Source organism: Podarcis cretensis (genome assembly GCF_951804945.1).
Source record: "Podarcis cretensis genome assembly, chromosome: 10".
In the NCBI taxonomy this organism is placed as follows: Eukaryota; Metazoa; Chordata; class Lepidosauria; order Squamata; family Lacertidae; genus Podarcis; species Podarcis cretensis.
The window spans coordinates 71,469,454-71,487,860 of NC_137179.1; the positions used below are offsets into that span (position 1 = coordinate 71,469,454).

The following is an 18,407-nucleotide window of genomic DNA, read 5'->3' on the forward strand; positions in this document are numbered from 1 at the left end:
GAAGGGGCTGTAGCTCTGTGGTAGATCACATGGCTTGCAGGCAAAAGGCCCCAACATCTCCAAGCTGCAAGTCAGCGCTATCAAAACAGGGCTAAATCAAGGGTCAGGAGCATGTGAACCTCTAGATGTTGTTGGACTTCAACTCCCCTCAGCCCCAGCAAGCATGGCCAATGGTCAAAGATGATGTCGGAAGGACCACAATTTCCCCATCCCTGTGCTAGATGGACCAATAGTTTGACTCAGCTTCCTATGTTCCTAAGCCCATTTCCATGAATTAACACCCTAATTTCTCAGGCCAGTGTGCACTGTACACCTATGCAGGTACCCAAGCCCAATACTATGGCACAATTCAATAGATAAGTGCCATACAGGAAATGAGGAATGGGCAAACTTTTTCAGCCCAAGGGCCATTTTCCCTCTTGGGAAACCTTCCAGGGGCCACATGCTGGGGTGGGGAACAGAGCCAGGGACAAAAGTAGGCAAAGCTGTAAATGTAAATTTTATCTTTGTACAGTAGCTTCTCCACACTTCTCTCTATTCTACGTCAAGGCAAGCAAAAGGTATTATCAAATTAGTCAGGCAAAAAATATACTCCAGGATGCTCAAATCAGTGAAGAGTGTGGTCTAGGTAGTGGTTTGGGGAGAGTCCTGGTGGCCAGGTAGAGAGGCTTAGAGAGGCATTTGGCTCAGGTTCACTACTCCAGTGGAAGCAGTATGGAAATCCAGGTTTGTGCTTCTCATGTACTAATTTTTTTCTCTGCAACCACAGGGAATCCTGAGTCACAGCCTTAATTTGTACAGGGATGCTGTGCTTTACCCCAAGTTGGTGGTAGCAAGCGGTATAAATCAGCTTACACCATCTGTTGCCAGCCATTATTCTTCCTCCCAGGCCACCCAGCAGACAGTCTAGGCATTTCCATGATTAGCAATCAGGCTATGCCAGTAATATCAGTGTGTCCCTGGCCAGAGGAAGCCAAATTAATGTAAACTGAAATCAAGATGACCAAAGCCTGTTTTCAACCTGTTTCTGTGCGTGTTTACCATCCCTGCCCTGCCCTTCTCTTTACCTTCTGTTGCAGGCACAACCAGCACGGAAGTTTTGTAACAGTGTCTAAGGTGCTACATTCATTAAATGAAAAGAATGAACAAAGAATGGAAAATTCAAATCACATGATAATTTGAATGTGAAAAACATAGTTGTGCTGATTTGCAGCCCACTAACCAAGCAGAATATATTTTCCGTTCACCCCACTCACATACACTGATTATCTTCTTTTTTGTATTCAGTGACAGATGTCCATCTTGAGATGGTGTGTCAGGTTTTAAACGGCGTTCGAAACTCCCATTATTCCAGGCACATTTTGCGACAGGGAGTCTCATTAGTGCAAGCGGTTTCTGAGCTCTGGACACAGTACTGCACCTAAGATTTCAGATTAAAACTGCAGAGTGGAAGGAAAGGAGGAGCTTTTTCTGCCTCCCTACTTCCAGCTACCTTCTGAAGACTGAAGAAGAGACCCTCTTAAGAATGTTAGGGGGTGGGGAAGAACTAGACCATGTGAAAAATGAACATAATATTTTAGCTACAGTTCATTAATTTTCAGCTTTGTATTATTGTTATAAAAAAACCACACCTAGACATTCCGTTGTTGTGCCCATAACCTAGGTTTGAGGTGCCATTTAGCTCCTAGCTTTCATATCTCACTTTCTAACACTGGTTTTAAATATTGATATTAGCTGAATAGTCAGTTTCTTTTATTTTTAGGAATATGTTCATTTTAAGAATTCGTGTTCATTTAGCTAGAACATGCATTAAGTAGCTTTTTGATCAGTGAAAAAAACACTGATAGCATGTTCAAATGACTATCTGTGCTGCGGTCTCTACTTAAATACAGTGGTACCTTGGTTCTCGAACTTAATCTGTTCCGGGAGTCCTTTCAAAAACCAAGGCGCTGCTTCCAATTGGCTGCAGGAGCTTCCTGCACTCAAATCGGAATCCTGGCTTCCAAAAAACGTTTGCAAACCGGAACACTTACTTCTGGGTTTGTGGCACTGAGGAGCCAATTTGTTCGACAACTAAGCTGTTTGGGAACCAAGGTACCACTGTAATTGCTTTTGAGTGACTGCCGATGTGTGGAGAGGTATTTGTCTGAAATGTGTATAGTGATGTGTATCTTATCATGCTCTTGGCAAACCCATATTTTCTGTAACCTAAATCAACTATTTTGTACCACAACTGAGCTTTCTACATTATTTAAGCTTTTTCTCTTTATATTTCCAGGGCAACAGCTACTCACAGGGGCCAAGTTATATTCAAGGATGCCTTAGCCCAACAGTTGTGTGAACAAGGAGGTAAGGGTTATTTTCATTTAAAATCTTACTCTTCCATATTCATTTGTAGTTGTAGACATTATTAGTACTTGAGGAGACGCATAGCTGATTGATAGACATAAAAGATGCAAAATTATTAAGGATGTGATTGTGTTGTTCTTCCATACTGAAGGATCAGTTTCAGGCTTTGTTCCCATATGCTTGGCAAAACGCAAGCTGTTTGTTATTGGATTTGGATTTGATATCCCGCTTTATCACTACCCAAAGGAGTCTCAAAGCGGCTAACAATCTCCTTTCCCTTCCTCCCCCACAACAAACACTCTGTGAGGTGAGTGGGGCTGAGAGACTTCAGAGAAGTGTGACTAGCCCAAGGTCACCCAGCAGCTGCATGTGGAGGAGCGGAGACGCGAACCTGGTTCCCCCAGATTATGAGTCTACTGCTCTTAACCACTACACCACACTGGCTCTCTTGGTTGAAAAGACCTACCATGACCTCCCCACTCTGCTCAAGAATCCGTCTAGCATGAAGATGAGCAGATGCAAAGGACTTGTGATTTGCATAATTGTGTAGAAGAGTGAATTTCAACAGATGCAGATTTTCTCACACCTGCATGACAAGCGCCATTAAGGCTCCCCTGCACTATATATTAAGGGCATACCACCACTTTAAACAGACCTGGCTTCCCCCAAATGATTCTGGAAGTGTAGTTTGTTGAGAGTTGCTAGTAAGCTCCTCACAGTTCTGAGTTCCCTGGGAAGAGGGGTTGATACTTGAAATGACTAGATTAACTGTCCTATCTAGAACTCCATCGATATCATTCAAACAAGTTCTGTTCTGCCTTCGAGGTATCTGGGATGCATTCTAAATAGCTGCATTGAACCACAAAGCATCAAGTCCAATTTAGGCCGTAATCCTATACCTATGAGAAAGCCCCATGAACTCACTGGGACTTCCTTTTGAGTAGAGGTGTACAGGGAGTCAATCTTGGTTTTTTCCATTTAAATTTAGTTTGTAGATTTGGAACAAGTGAAAGGTATGTGGCAGCCCCAGGGACATTTCAAACACCACAAATGCTTTATGACTTCTACCTTTCTCTTGGCATTGTTCAAAATTAGACACTGAGCTATATCAATGCGTGTTTCTTGGCATTTTCCATCAATCGATATAATCTTAAAAGGTTGTAAATTCTGCACGTCCATAAAATTCCTGCTCTTTGTATATTGTAATAAAGTCTACATTTTTTTATTAATCCAAATAAGAATCTTCTATTTTGTTAAGAGTAGACAAAAGCAAAGGGATGTGTGCCACTCAGCGTGGCAATCCTCATGTGTTTACAAACAGGATTGTGTGCAGGTTTAAAGAGGAAGGGGCGGGGAAGACAGTTTATTTCAGAGCTAGGAGAACAACAAATGACTCAAGGTGTGACCAAAAGGTACCCCTCATGCTGTTGCGGCCGCTGCCTATCTTTTTAAAGTCAGTTTCTTTTAGGGCAGGAAGCAAGCTGTGGAGATGCTTAAAAAAAGAACTGGTCAACAACTTTTGCACCACATGGGAAGAAGAATCTGTTGTTTCTTTTCCACGGAGAACAAAGGGGCAAAGAGAGGAGAGGAGCCCTGCTTGTGGGCAGGAGGAGGAACTGAGGGTTTCATTTGTGGAGAAAGAGAAGCAGAGCCTCGCTGATTCTCCAAAGCCTAGAAAACATAGCAGACAAGGCTGCGGCAAAGGCTGCCACCAAGCCACGGGGAAAAACCAGCTTGACCTGCTCTTGCACAGATGGTTTAATATGCAGAAATCAACATAATAGTGCTCATTTGATTATCTAATTAATCGTTTTGATTAAATGTTAGCACTGATTTCTTTTCCCAATAGACTGAGTTTCAGAAAAGGTTCGCTTGTCACACCATTGTTATGGTTGCCCACCCCAATTACATTCCTCCATTCACTTTTTATAAAAATTGCACCTCATTCTACTCCTTATTCTCCAGGAAGACGCTTTAACTCCTTCCAGATATTGGAGTAGTTGATATTCCTCTATGGACCGACTTTATATCCCTATTCCCAATTGCTATTAAATGGAATACAACCAAAGTAGAACCACTTATTCAACAAATATCAGAGCCATCCAAAATGTTTCCTAAGTCCACAGGAACAAATAGACTCCATTTGCTCTAAGTTTTAAAAGCTCCACTTAAAAGGTATCTGATAAAACACTCCGTTTCCGAAAGAGGTCACTAGATGGCCTATGAATTGTCACAGCAGCAGAAGTCAATTTAAAATTCAGCTAGTGAAGTTCACTACAGGAGTGGTTAAGTCCATAGATCATGTTGTCAATGTTGCTTTAATTATTTGCTGCATTTGTTCATCACTTTTATCTATGTATTTTCTAGTAAAAGCAACTTACAAATATTTAAAATACCACATGGCTTTGTCAGAGGGCAAATGGGCAAATTTAGCAGGGGATCCAATACTTTTCCCTCTCGCTGTACTCTCACTGCTCCTGGGTACCTTCATTTGACAGCATGCTATTAGCCGAAGCACAGCTATGATAAGGTTATCAGATTTTTTTCCTATGAATCTGGAAACACTTGTTTGCAATGTACATGTGAATGCTGATACAGCTGTAAATCTGGGGAGTGTCCCTGGGAAAAAGGGACATCTGGTAACCTTACTCTTTGGGAAAATATCAAAGAGAGACAAAGAGAATGGCTCTTTCTCTTTTTTGCCTTTCTGAAGCAGGTTCTTCAGAGGCAGAAGACCTTCATGACGCCCCAGTTAAAAGTAACTCCAAATTAGTTTACAACCATGATCCAAAGAACTACTCCAAGTGAACCCAAGATCTTAATACTATGCATATTCCATATTGGGCGGGGGGAGGATTCTGTGATAGTTTGCTAAATATTCCAAAAATGTATGCAAAGGAAACATGAACAGAGGGAAGCATTGCTAAGAATAATTATATCTCTTCCTCTTTAATAAGCATTGATTTGCGCTATTTAGATTTAAATTTGAGCACTGAGCAAACCAAACATGCCTCCCTTGGTGGGCTTTCTTGCCTTTTTAAAGCTGGAAAAATGGAAGAGATGATGAAGAAAGGTAATCAGTGACCCGGAGTGTAAAGAAATACATGTGGTGAGTTCCAGAGCCCCATGCACAGAGGCTTCCCATTCTTAGGTATGAAAGAGAATTATCCGCCTGCTCTGTGGGATATGGGAAGCGCTCAATGTGCACAGTGAGTGCTTCTTCTCATAGGCAAGAGAGGGAAAGTGCCCCTGCAGGCAATCATTCCAAGTCACTTGTTGACTTGCATGTGGAGACTTTGCAACCTGAGTTATGAATTCATACCACCAGAGCAGCTGTTCTGATTGTTGCCTCATTCGATTGCCAGGAGTAAGTCGCCAGCTCCTCTTTCTCGTTCCATTTGATATATATTAGGTTGCTGTTAGGTACATCACTGTGTATACAAGGACACAAATCATGCAACTAAAAACATGTATCAATAAATGTAACTTGTTTCTAAATTACATATGGTATCTACACCATTCTTCAATATTCCTTTTAAGCAATCTTTTAAGAGCCATTGATTTCAGCAGAACACACTTCCAAGTCACATATGCTTGACAATGGAAACTTGCTTCAGAATTCATAGGAGAATTCCCATGAAAGAAAATTTGATTCTTAACCCACAAGTCACCCAATTCTCCCCTTTGGCTCGAGAGCTGAAGACTCAACCTGGGCAGTGAGCTGCACCCAGGAAAAGACCTAGTGAGGATGCAGAAGATCTTTCTCCAGCCCAGTAGGCTACTGCAGGAGGAAAAGGAAGGATGTAGAGCTTCAAAAGATTGCCAGGGTGTGGGGAAAGAAGAGGGAAACCAGTAAGGGAAGACAGACATCAGGGGAGCAGGTGGCTGCAGTTTGCCTGTTCTCTTCCTGAGTATCACCTCACCTTCTCCAGCAAGAGATCATAAATGAGCTCTACTGGCTACCTCTGCCTTTCAAATTAGCCATCTTGCTTCCTGGTGAGTGCTGACAATTGGGGAGAGATGAAGACAAGTCTCCAAAAAGAGGAGGAAACCCCTAAGAACATTAGAAGAACCATACTAGATCAGATGAAAGCGCTGTCTATTCCAGCACTGTGTTCTCACAGGGCCAACCAGATGTCTCTACGATTCTATATATTCCTAAAATAAAAATATAGGGCACAATCCAACTAAAGTTAGGGACTTTTTATCTCTGTTGATTTTAAGGAGTGTTAAACATCTGATCTCTCTCACTAAACTCTCTGATTTTACTTGTAAGCCACTTGGAGAGGTGTTTGTTGGTTTTTTTAAATCAAGTGGCTTATAAATCTTTTAATTAAACAAATGGGTTTGAAAATGGCTCAACTTTGGCTAAATTGTAGCTCATAATAATAATTTTGGGTTGGTAAGATTCTAAACTTGAAAATACTTTGAAAAGTGCTACACTCTACTTTATATGATGCTCCAGGTGTTTGACATTTTTGGACCTTAATTACAATATGTGAAGGTCAAAACTTCACCCTAGTGCAATAAAATATAAATTGTAATAAAGAAATTATTCCGGGGGATATAAAAGTATGTTCATCACTCGTGAAATGGTAACTTCACAGTTCCTCTATAATTTCTCAGATGAAGGATTAGAATTTAAAATTAGCTTAAAGGTACTTGAGGCAAAGAATCCCTAAGCTTTTTCAGACACTCTAGAAATTTGGGAAATGAAATGCCCTTAACATTAATTTTTTATGGGTGAGAAGTTAAGAACTGTCTTTTGTTAGGCATTTAATACTTGCTTAACCTTACAAATAATTTATTTCAAAACCAAAAGGTAAGTAACTCATGCATGCTGAATTATTTCCCCACTCCTTATAAAATACATTTCTATTTCCTATGAATCCTAATAAAATGTGTGCAAAATTATTGCCAACAGAACAAAAAACAGTGCAGGGCAATCCATACATTTCTGTGCAACATGCTGGCAGGTATAAGGCTGTCTGTGCCTAATTTCATGTGTTATTACTGGATGGCTCAAATAAAAGTTTTGGGGCTAGTTCACAAATGCAGCTGAGTGTATTTATTAAAACTTTAACAAACTATTTTTCAGGGCAGTTGCCCCCACAAGGCAGTGTACAAAGTGATGTCAAAATAAGCATAACAAATATACAAATTGCCAAGTTAAAGTCCACATTACAACCCCTTAAAATAAGCAGCAAAACATCATCAGGACATATTGATTAATAAAAGGCAGCTGGAAATAAACACGCCTGAAAGAAATCATTAGGAACAAGGCCACATGTAGTGGTTTGGGGGTGAGGCATTCCATAAGTTATAGACCTTGTTGCTAGTACCCATCAACCTAGCAATCCGCGCTGATGAACCAGAGAGCAATATCTGTGCTGTTATGGTCTACTGGGTGTGAGATTTTGACCAGCTTCAGCCCATCTGAAGCTGATACAGGCTCGCCTTGTCTTGAGCCCAAGCAGAACATCGTCACACAGCAGGAGGATAAGCAGTATGTGCTACATTCTTAATTTTATTTACACTTCTATGCTGAGAGAATACAAACATGCATCTTGCCTCTGCGAGAGCAGAGAAGCAACTCCTCTCAGAAACACCGAGAGAACAGTGAAAAACAGGAAACCAGAGACATCCAGTCTCCCATTCCCGTGGGAATCCAACAGTAACTGACTGTGGAATGCAAAACAATGTCCGGTGACTGCAGCTGCTGCTCAGTGAGGGAAATAGAAACCAACACTGGGGACCCAGGTTCAAACTCAAACTGAGCTATGAAGCTCACTAGGTGAATGTGGACCAGTCACGATGACTTCCCCGGGCTGCTCTGAGATAAAATGGATATGAGGAAAAACATATACTCCCCCCACCCCTAGGAAATAATGTGTGTCCTCCTTGAAGAAAATGTAACCTAATATAAATAATAAATAAATATCACTTGATGTTGCCGTCATTCTACAATACACATGCATGTGCAAAAGCCAAATTTCTGTCCATCAGCCTAAAAATATTGGAAAATATTGGATTACAAATATTTGGAAAATACTGGATTACAAAAAAATTGGAGAAATATTATTATTATTATTAGTTAACAATTGACATATTTATAACTGGCCACAGAAAATAAGTATTATGGGAGTGAATATGTACAAATGAAGCTTTATGCAAATGTGGACAGGAGCTAATTCTGTTGTTGGCATCCGTCTCTCTCAGGGGACAAAGGAATGGGTGTGCCTTTGAGGTTAAAGTCAAACTGCTGGAAAGCTACAGGGACTGAGATTTGTGGTGGCTTTTAGTGCCTGGAGACAGACAGTCAGGTCATATATCCACAGCGGTGACTAGAGAAGGAAAGACCGCTGGGAGGAGCACAGAGAAAAGAAATGCCACGGTGCACCTGCAGCAGCACAACCGTACGCCTTCATCTGCCCCAGCTGCAACAAAACATGTCTCTCCTGTATCGGTCTCTACAGCCAGGCAACACATGTGATCAGCCTCCTCCATTTGAGGCCAGTAGAAAAAAGACAGTCACGGAACCAAGAAATTGCACAAAACAAATGAAATACCGTGAAAATCCCTAAAGTGCGAAGTAATCGACTAGAAATATTATCTTGTGGAAATAAACTAAATCATAAAAATCAAACAGTTTAAGGAAAAAATTAGAAAAACCTAAAATTGAACAAAGCCTTAACGGGATGCCGGCTACAAACCTCATTTCACTGAACTGTTCAGTTTCCTCAGAAGGAAATAGAAAAATCATAAACCTTAAATGACCAAAATTCAAAAAAGGGGGTAGAACTCCCAAAAATTTAGAAGTATTTGAGGAGCTATGTTATATTTAAGGTGTTCTTTGAAGGCTTTTATTTCCTTTAATATTGTTGTCCTTCATACCAAAAGTTTGTTGCTTGAAGACTACTTTGCGAAAAATGAAAACAAGATGTGATGTTTGTTTAGCATGTGAGAAGAGCAAGATACATATGATATGCAGCATTATAACATTTATATCATTTTAATCTTCTGCCTTATTGAAATAGAATGGTGTTTTCTTCTTTCTTTTTGCAGCTCCAACAGAAGCTCCCTTGTATCCCCTTTTAGGTATGTCAGTAGAGTTACTATTGCTTTTTCCGGTTGCCGTGTTATGTTATTGTATTTGGATTTTTTGCTTTGCAAAAAATAAAATAAAAATGATTGCAAAGCAGTCATGAAACTGCAGCTTTGAAAGAGTTCAGATATAAATCAGACTTGAATGAGAAATGAATATACTTAGTTCTACTCTGCCCTCCCATTGCCATTTGCTTATTAGATTTCAAATTGTTGCATCCTAAATATATAATATCTCAAATCTCTTGTCCTCAGGTGCACAGAACAAGCTCTGAGAAAGCAGCAAGGGAGATGTTACTGTATTTCTAGATTAATCCCAGATTAGACTGAAAATCATAACTGAATCTTTTCCAGCTCATTTTGGATCCCCTAAATGCTTAGTAAAATAGCTGACAGATGAACCTAACAGATGTCTCTCTGTCTCTTATAAATATGTTTGAGCTCATTTGTTTATTACATTAGCCTTTTGCAGACATTAGTATTCTATCTCTGGCGGGGTGGTGGGTATGTTTGTGTCAGTTGGCTCCACCCCCGAGCATGTCGGATGTTCTCATATTAGATGTCAGATCTGCACAGGGTCTGGGCATGTGGACCTAAAATATGTGCTCTGCATGCTTCATTTTTGCAGCGTGGAGACTGCAAGATATACTCATTGGCTCTGACTCCTATATGAACTCTGACACCCAAGGCAAGGATGTTGGATAAACAATGCATCAGTGCCAGCAAAGACAATCATAATCCCCTCTCCCTTTTAGATAATATATACATTTCACTGACCACTATAGATGTTAATATATGTGAAGAGTCCGTGAGTATTAGAAACATAAAACAAGTATCAAGCAATTTGATAAATTCCTTCACCAGTAGTTCAAAACTTGAGAAATTAACGGTTGGACCAGTGTTTCCCAAACTTGGGTCCCCAGCTGTTTTTGAACTACAATTCCCATCATCCCTGACCACTGACCCTGCTAGCTAGGGATGTGGTCCAGAAACAGCTGGAGACCCAAGTTTGGGAAATACTGGGTTGGACCCTGGCTCACAAAGTAGGAGGGAGATGAGTGGAGAACATGAGAATGAAACCACTACCAGCTAATTGGTCCTGAAATGTTTTTTAAAACAAGTGGAGGCCTTTGACATTATTTATATCAGGCACAGGCAAACTTGGCCCTCCACATGTTTTGGGACTACAACTCCCATCATCCCTAGCTAACAGGGCCAGTGGTCAGGGATGATGGGAATTGTAGTGCCAAAACATCTGGAGAGCCGAGTTTGCCTATGCCTGATTTATATTCTGTGGGATATGTATTCCACATGTGGTTGGTTATGCTAGCTCAGCATATCTACAATGATTGGCCATTGCTCTCCAGGGTTTCAGACAGAAGTCTTTCCTAGGTATACCTGGAGCCAGTGGCGTAGCGTGGGGGGTGCAGGGGGGGCTGGCCGCACCGGGCGCAACATTTGGGGTTAGGGTTAGGGGTAGGGTTAGGGGCGCAAATCCACGTGTTAGGGGGCGCAAATTACTTGCCTTCCCCCGGGTGCTGACAACCCACGCTATGCCACTGCCTGGAGCTGCCAAGGACTGAAGCTTAGACCTTTTGCATGGAAATTGTGATCCCTACCACTGTGCAAGAAGATCCAAAAAATTAAAAGCGAAAGCAGGACATTTAGGACACCAAATCATATTTTCAGAAAGACGAGCGAGAAAGAGATTTCATTTGTTCATTTGATTTTCAAATTATGCTGGGAATTCTTTTGTGTTTCATTTTCAGCTGAAATGCACAGTGAAAGCATAATATTACGAGATGACTTTGATTCTTATCAGCTACAAGGACTGAATCCTGCTATGTGGTAAGTTTTGCTTCATTTTCACATTTTTACACATATAGTATCATCTTTCCCCCACCCTATTTTTATTGCAACAACAGCAAACCCCCTTCCCCAACCCTCAAGTAAAGAAGCAGCACACTCAGGCCATGGATTTGATTAATTGTATTTCTGAGCTGCTTTCCATTCAGGTGAGTCTCAAAAAGGCTTAAAAGAATAAGAATCAATAGCAGTAAACATAACAGAACATCATAGCTATGACACAAAACACCACAGTTACAATGCCTGGGCCAATAAAACTAATACATTATCATTAATAAATCAACAATAAAACAATTATAGGCAATTATATTCCATAAAACTACACTAACAAAACAGCAGCTAAAAACTAGTCTAAACGTCATTATGTTCACCCGCACCTAATCCCATATACTACCTCAATAATTCACTCTGCTTTGTCTATTAAAAGAAGCACCCAGCATTCTGATCCAATAAAAAGCCAAACAGAACTGTCTCAAAAGACTGTTGGGCCCCCTGTTAGTCTCACCTGCTCAATCTGCTGGAGCATGTCTCATCTAGGGTTTGAGATTCAATGGCTGCCCTCACCTGGTTTAGCCAGCCAGTTGAAGCTGTTTCCCAGGGTGTGGCCACTGTCACATGCTGACAACTGGTAGGAGCCACAGGTGAGTGCTGAGTGCAGAGTGGAAGACGAAAGGTGGATGAACTACTGCAGAAGAAGCATGACACCAGGCACGCCATACACCCCATAAACCGAACGATACTATAGCAAACTCATAGATGTCTCATAGATGTGTGTTTGTGGAAAGCAGTCCAACTTCCACCCAGGTTGTCATCCTCCAAACTCAAGCTTTCACCAAGAGATTTGAATAAACTCCGCACACCTTTCCCCAGGAATCCTCACTCTCACTGGAGAGCGCCACTTTTCAGCTCCCATAAAAGGTAGTAATACAGACAGACAGATGTATGAGATGTTCAGCAGTTGGCAGCAGATACACCCTAACACTCTTCCCAGTGCTTCTGCTCTAGAAGAGCTGCAAGAGAATCGGGTGAGCAGATGGTCTCAGTTACCTCTCCCTCATCCCCATGCTCATACTGCTTGGTTAGACAGTCAATGTCTTATCCTTCTCATGCTCCATTAGCATCTTCTCTGCCATCGTCTCCTTTCTTCAGCTGCTCACACTTGGATGAGAGCCTAAGTGCTATCAACATTTGTGGATTATAATGCAAGGCTGCAATCCTGCACAGTTCTAGGACGACAGTTACCATCGATTTAACTGGAACGCATGCACCTGTAATTTCACAAACTAACATCCTCACACCTTAGCGCAAATTCTACATAATACCCCTTTAGAGTTGTCACAAGTACACACTGTGAGTTGCACAGGTCATACGTTGGTGTTCAACCTGAAATTCAGGCAGTTGTATCATTTATACCACCAGATTTGTTATTTCTACCCAAGGTATACAGTGGTTTATTGGCATCTTACAGGCCTGTAATACCTTCAGGGACTCCTTTTATCTTGATGGTTTTTCTATCACGCAAGGAGTAGCATACTCTCTCTGAAAGTAATAAATGCAGTGAAACAGTTGTTGCGAAACTAGCCTCTGGGTCTCTTTAGGTTACTCACACCGAGGAAATTTGAAGTGTCTCTTGCAGGGAGTCTTCTGTCTTTATCAGTGGGGAAAGAGGCATTCTAAGACAGCATTTATATATACCTTGACTGGTGAGGTTCAGATTGCGGCCAACTCTGTGTTTGCTGCTACACTCAGTTTGCTCTCAAGGGGCTTAGTGTTGTTTGCAAGATGTAGTATACAACCAACAGAGGAACTGTATAAGGAGGACCCTTGAAACCACCAGGCTTTGGAACTCCCTTTCTAGAGAAGTTAGACTTACTCACTCCTTGTTGTCCTTCCTCTGGTAGGACAGGCTTTTGGGAGCTGACTGCTTTTATTGAAATGGCTGGTGCCGTGCTGTTTTTATTGTAATTATTTGTATAGTTTTAAAAAGATTTTTTAATGTGTGTGTAGATATATATATCCCAGCCCAGGACTTAAGTCACCCAAAGCCTCCTTGGATGGAAAACTCTAAGCTAGAGTCTTTTGGGGGCTGCCCTCCTCAACCAGAGCCACTACCCTCACACTCACAGACCCTCCACCTGGCAAAGGCAACCACATACCTGGCTGTACTTAAGCGATGCAAGGCTTTTTATTACCCTTGTTCATTCCACAATGGGCCAGGGAGGACTCAGCTGGGCTGCAGACCTTGTGGGATCAAGTTGTCAGTTTGGAGTTGTCCAATGACCTGCTGCTGATCTTATCTACTAATTAATGGCACCCAACCCCTCCCTCCTTTCTGCACTCCTCTGCCCAATCAGTTTCTTACCAGGCAGGTGGGTTGCCCCAAGTCCTGTGCATAATATTTTTGAGCTCTAACGGGCTTTTCCAACCCTTTCTTCTCGAAATTTTGTATGACATGATTTGTTCATATCCTCAAAGCTTGGGGATTTATATTTCAAATTTAGATGGGCTTAGCTTTGTCTTTTGGAAAGTGGGTTCTTCCTGTTGCTGTGTATTTGTTCAGAATATTATGTTCTTGGACCTCAAAGAAAATGCTTGCCTTCAAGGCTTCAGAGAACTTGGTTTTGGAAATGGACTGTTGTGCTTAGAATCTTATATATCGGGTCAAGAACATTTTAGCAATCTCTCATTTTCTTTTCTGTTTTGAAGTGATCCAACTTCCTAAGTTTCAACTTTTGGTTTAACGTGCCTATGAATTTGCACATTTACATCTGCTTAGTCACTTAAGGGCTTGTATGCAAGTCGTAAGGGTTGTATCCAATGCTAGTCTCACCTAGAGCAGATTCATTAAAATTAATAGCCATGGCTAACTTTAGTCCATTAATTTCTGTGTGTATACTCTGAGTATAACTTAGATACAAGCTTTAAAGTCCACCCCTCCCCCTGCAAAATATGTCATGCTACTGGTAACTGGATATTTTTGTTTTATGCAAGGAAATTAGGCACTTTCAAAAGGAAAGCCTAATTGGGGTGGCAGTACGCTATTCGATTCTTGGGAGTAAGCTCCATTGAGTTCAAAGGTCTTACTTCTGAGATGCATAGAATTGAGCTGCAAATAACTCTTTAGTAACATCAGGCATGCACACAAAATAATTGAAGCCATTTCTGTATTTGAGATGAAGAATATCTGAGGTGAGCAGTAAAGGAAATTAAGAGAATTGCTTACAAACACATTTTCTGTAAAATGACACTACAGATAGTGTCAAGAGGATATGAACCTGGTTGCTGGAAGTTCTCTTTCTTTTCATTTGATGCCCTAATGATGCTACTAATATTTTACTGGCATGACTTCTTCAACTTTTTATTTTTTAAATTTGTGTGTGTGTGTGTGTGTGTGACCAGCTCTAAGCCATTTAATTTTCGAAGCAATACATTTCAAAGTCGACATGAAGGCTTGGAATCAGGATTTGCTCAAAGCTGTTCATGATTTTATAAAGAAAATAATCCTAAAGGAGATGAAAGATGATAAAAAGAGATGTTCCAGCTAGCCAGAGCTCTTCACAGTATTTCCTAAACCAGATTATAGAGAAGTAGTAGCTGAGCAGCAAAGCCACTTGATATGCATAGAGTTTGAGAAATTAAAAAGAGGGAAAAGGCCTAATAAGGTCATCCAGATTAACCTGTAGCCAGTGATGTTGTTCTGTATTTACAGAGAATGCAGCCTAAGCACACATTTGTATACTAGCTTGCATTTTAAGCTTAGTTTTGGGGAAAGGAAGAGTTAAGATTGAGAGAATTAAATTGATGGTGGCAGTCAAGCTTAAAAGGGATATCAGGCTAGCTGCCATTGAGCAAGTATCAGAAAAAATAGCTACTTGTATGAGATTAGCAAGAATCAGTATTAAATCTTTTAAGTTTTCCCCCAGTGCAAACTTGATGATAGGGGTTGTCAAGTGTAGGTTGTCAGCCAGGTTGAATGTGGCACCCATAGTTGTCCATAACTTCCCTCTTGTCCTTTTCTTCCTTTGTGGAGTTGACAATTGGGAAGACAAGACAGATGTAGAGCAGAGAAGGCATGATCTGAGGGGACATGATGAAGCAACCTTGCTAAAGCTAAGCATGACTGGGTCTGGTTAGTGTCTGGATGGGGGGCTACCTGAGAACCCCATGCATTGTCAGCATCACCCTTGAGCCAGTGCACCAACTGGACTCATGCACTTCAACCCCGACTGGGCTAGGTGAGCTGGGTAGCACTGCCAGAGACCACCTTTCTCACAGGGACAGGTCACCGTGCTGTGGACTCACAGCTTAGAGCTGAGAGCACCGGATTCACTTGCTCAATAATACAGTCGTTGCGCAGCAGAGTTTTGCAGTCTTGCAGAGTATAAACCACTCGGAGAGCAGCTCTGTAGAATATCTTCCTTTTATTCTATAGCTACAACTATGATACAAAACTATATACAGAGCTAAAAGATCTAAGCATAAATCAATGCTACACTGAGAGTCTGCAGCTGCTCTTAGCAGCAACCTTATCTCTAGACACAATCTCTAACACTCTCTCTCTCTGATACACTGACTGACTCACTCACTTGGTGACTGATTCACTCACTGACTAAGTAGAAAGCAGAACATTGCTCCTCCTCTCTGTAGAATCAGCAGGCTCCTCAGGAGATTCTTGGATATGGGAGGGGTGAAATCTCCTCATGCATATCAGTTTGAATTCCATGATTGAAGGAAGGTGAGATATCAGTGTAAGAGTGAGGCTCCGGTTTCACTTTGCCTGCTTAATCTCATCATCCTGGTTCAGATATCACAAAGAGGAAGGGGAAGAAAAGAGGCCAACTCACTTAGGCCACCTTGTATTCCACGACAGAAGAAAGGTGGGATATAAAAGTAAGAAAGAAAATAAATAAATAACTTCCCCACTTCTTTTTTTAAAAAATGCAACACATTCTCCCAAGCTGCTTTCACAGAGCATCTATTTAAAAGCTGACATTTGGGAGACCCAAGACACAAAGTTTGCAGCATTCTAGGTGAACCTTAGTATATGGCTAGCAGGGCATGTTCAGTGGGCAGGCCTATTCCAATTGTTAATTTCTCACAATAACACAGTACTGAGATTGTGTTATAAATGACTCTGGGCACACTCCTGATGTCCTACCCATTCTCCAGTTCTGTCCTTTGAAGGGGACTGCAAACACAGTGATTTCCCTTAGGGTTTGAAATTAGCAGGGCACCAGGCGCATTTTGTGCCTAAAGATTCATCATTTGTGAGTGCCTCGAAAAGCCTGGGTGCCATTTTTTGCACCTGGCTGACACTCAAGGATTACTCAAATGAAGTCTGTGTTAAGGATAGACAATATGTGAAGGAGTTTAACAATAAAGAGAAGAGTGTTTTGAAAACTGAAGTATGGTACCAATATTTTTATTGTAAACACCAAATTAAACACGTATCAACAATTTCTGATAAAAATGTTATATTAACAGTGTGTCACTTATGCGAATGGCGTATTAGTTCATGCTTATCAAAATAATAAATAAAAAGTTTTGTTAACCCCACCCCCCAGTGGGGACTAGACATTCTGTTTAGGTGCCCACAACCCAGGTCCCAGTAGCCATTTGGCTCCTAGCTTTTCTATCCCAATTTCTAACACTGATTTCCCTACTGCATGCACGAAGAGTTCCCTTTTCCCCCACAGGAGTCATTATACTTAAAGGGACCCAAAACAATATGCTACATTAATAGTTTACCATTTTCAAGGAAAAACACCTGAAAAAACACAACCCAGTCATCAAGTATTCTGCCCATTAGGATTCCTCATGCTATAGGGATTGGGAAATAGATAGCCCTAACCATTTTGCTGACCTAACAACCAGCAATTATTGTCAAGAAGTTATCTTGGAGGATAAGGACCCCTAACAACTAATTCATAGAATACAGAGCTAACTTGTGATTTAACAAGCTTTTAAATCCCCCCACCCTGCCCTACATGGGGCACTTTTAAAATAACATTTGGGTTAAGGAAAGCACATTTCCTTAACGGACAGTCATTTTAATAACAGCACATCTACAATCTCATGTTCATGGGCAGCCTTTTGGCAGCCTAGCCTTCTATTTAGTCCATCTGTTGCAATGGCATCATGCCTGTTTATGAATTGAGTAAGTCTTTTGTAGCACTCCAGGTGCCTAGCAACTGTTGTACAAATACTTCAGCAAGGGATTGTTGCATTTTTTTAAAAAAAAATATGTCTAGAATTAGATGTTCTTGCTAGGTACTTTTTAGGAAGTCTAGAATGTCCTCCAATTTGAATTCTCAGTTCAGTAGAAATATATATAACAAAACGTTGGCAGGACGTTCTTGTAAATAAGAAAGAAAACAAAAGCCAATCAGTTAGCTACACCCTCACTTGTCACTGTTTTGGATTATTGTCATCAAGTTAATCCTTTCATTGCACCCACTCCCCTGGTGGATCCGCCGGCTAAAAAGTGAACAATTATGTCGTAGAGAAGAGTAGTTCTATCATACAGGTCTTTGTGAAACGATCTGCAATAAACAAAAAGATTTCTAAAAACTCTCAAGTGAATCTATGTGACAACAACCTTATAACAGCGGTCTGTGCAGAAACCTAAGCACATTGTTGCATGTATTACCATTGAGCCAAAGGTGTGTTTTCTGTTTATCCTTAGGCAAGATTCATTAGCCAAAAGGAAAGGCTGCCAAGTACTCAACAAGATTTGTAATGCTTTGCTGCTTTGGTACAGATGGAAAAGGCTTGCATGCCCATTACTTATGTAAACAAGAAGTACACATAACTGGGTATATTTGTGCTGGGATACCATTGATCAATTCAAGACTTGACTTTAATTACCAAAACACAAATCAGAATCTATGGAATACAAACATGAGGGGAGAAGCTGGAAGGGAAGACTGAAAGAGAAGCTGGGGGATGAGGGCACATAACCGGCCTTAGGACATCACATGTGTCTAAGGGATGTCCCATAATAAGGCAGAAGTTATACATTTAGTTTGTGATGGGCATGTAACAGGTTGTGGGACTCAAGCACAGCTCCGCACAATGTGTACGTGTAC

At 41.0% G+C, this 18,407-nt stretch overlaps 1 protein-coding gene across 3 annotated transcripts in view; it reads left to right on the forward strand.

Moving 5' to 3' along the window:
* The window catches only part of RELN (reelin), a 326,208-nt gene that overhangs the window by 123,029 nt on the left and 184,772 nt on the right, over positions 1-18,407 (forward strand). For all 3 annotated transcript variants that reach the window (XM_079993517.1, XM_079993518.1, XM_079993519.1), the window contains 3 exons: positions 2,279-2,349; positions 9,415-9,447; positions 11,223-11,301. In XM_079993517.1, coding sequence (XP_079849643.1) covers positions 2,279-2,349; positions 9,415-9,447; positions 11,223-11,301 — 183 coding nt within the window. The remainder of the gene's footprint in view (positions 1-2,278; positions 2,350-9,414; positions 9,448-11,222; positions 11,302-18,407) is intronic.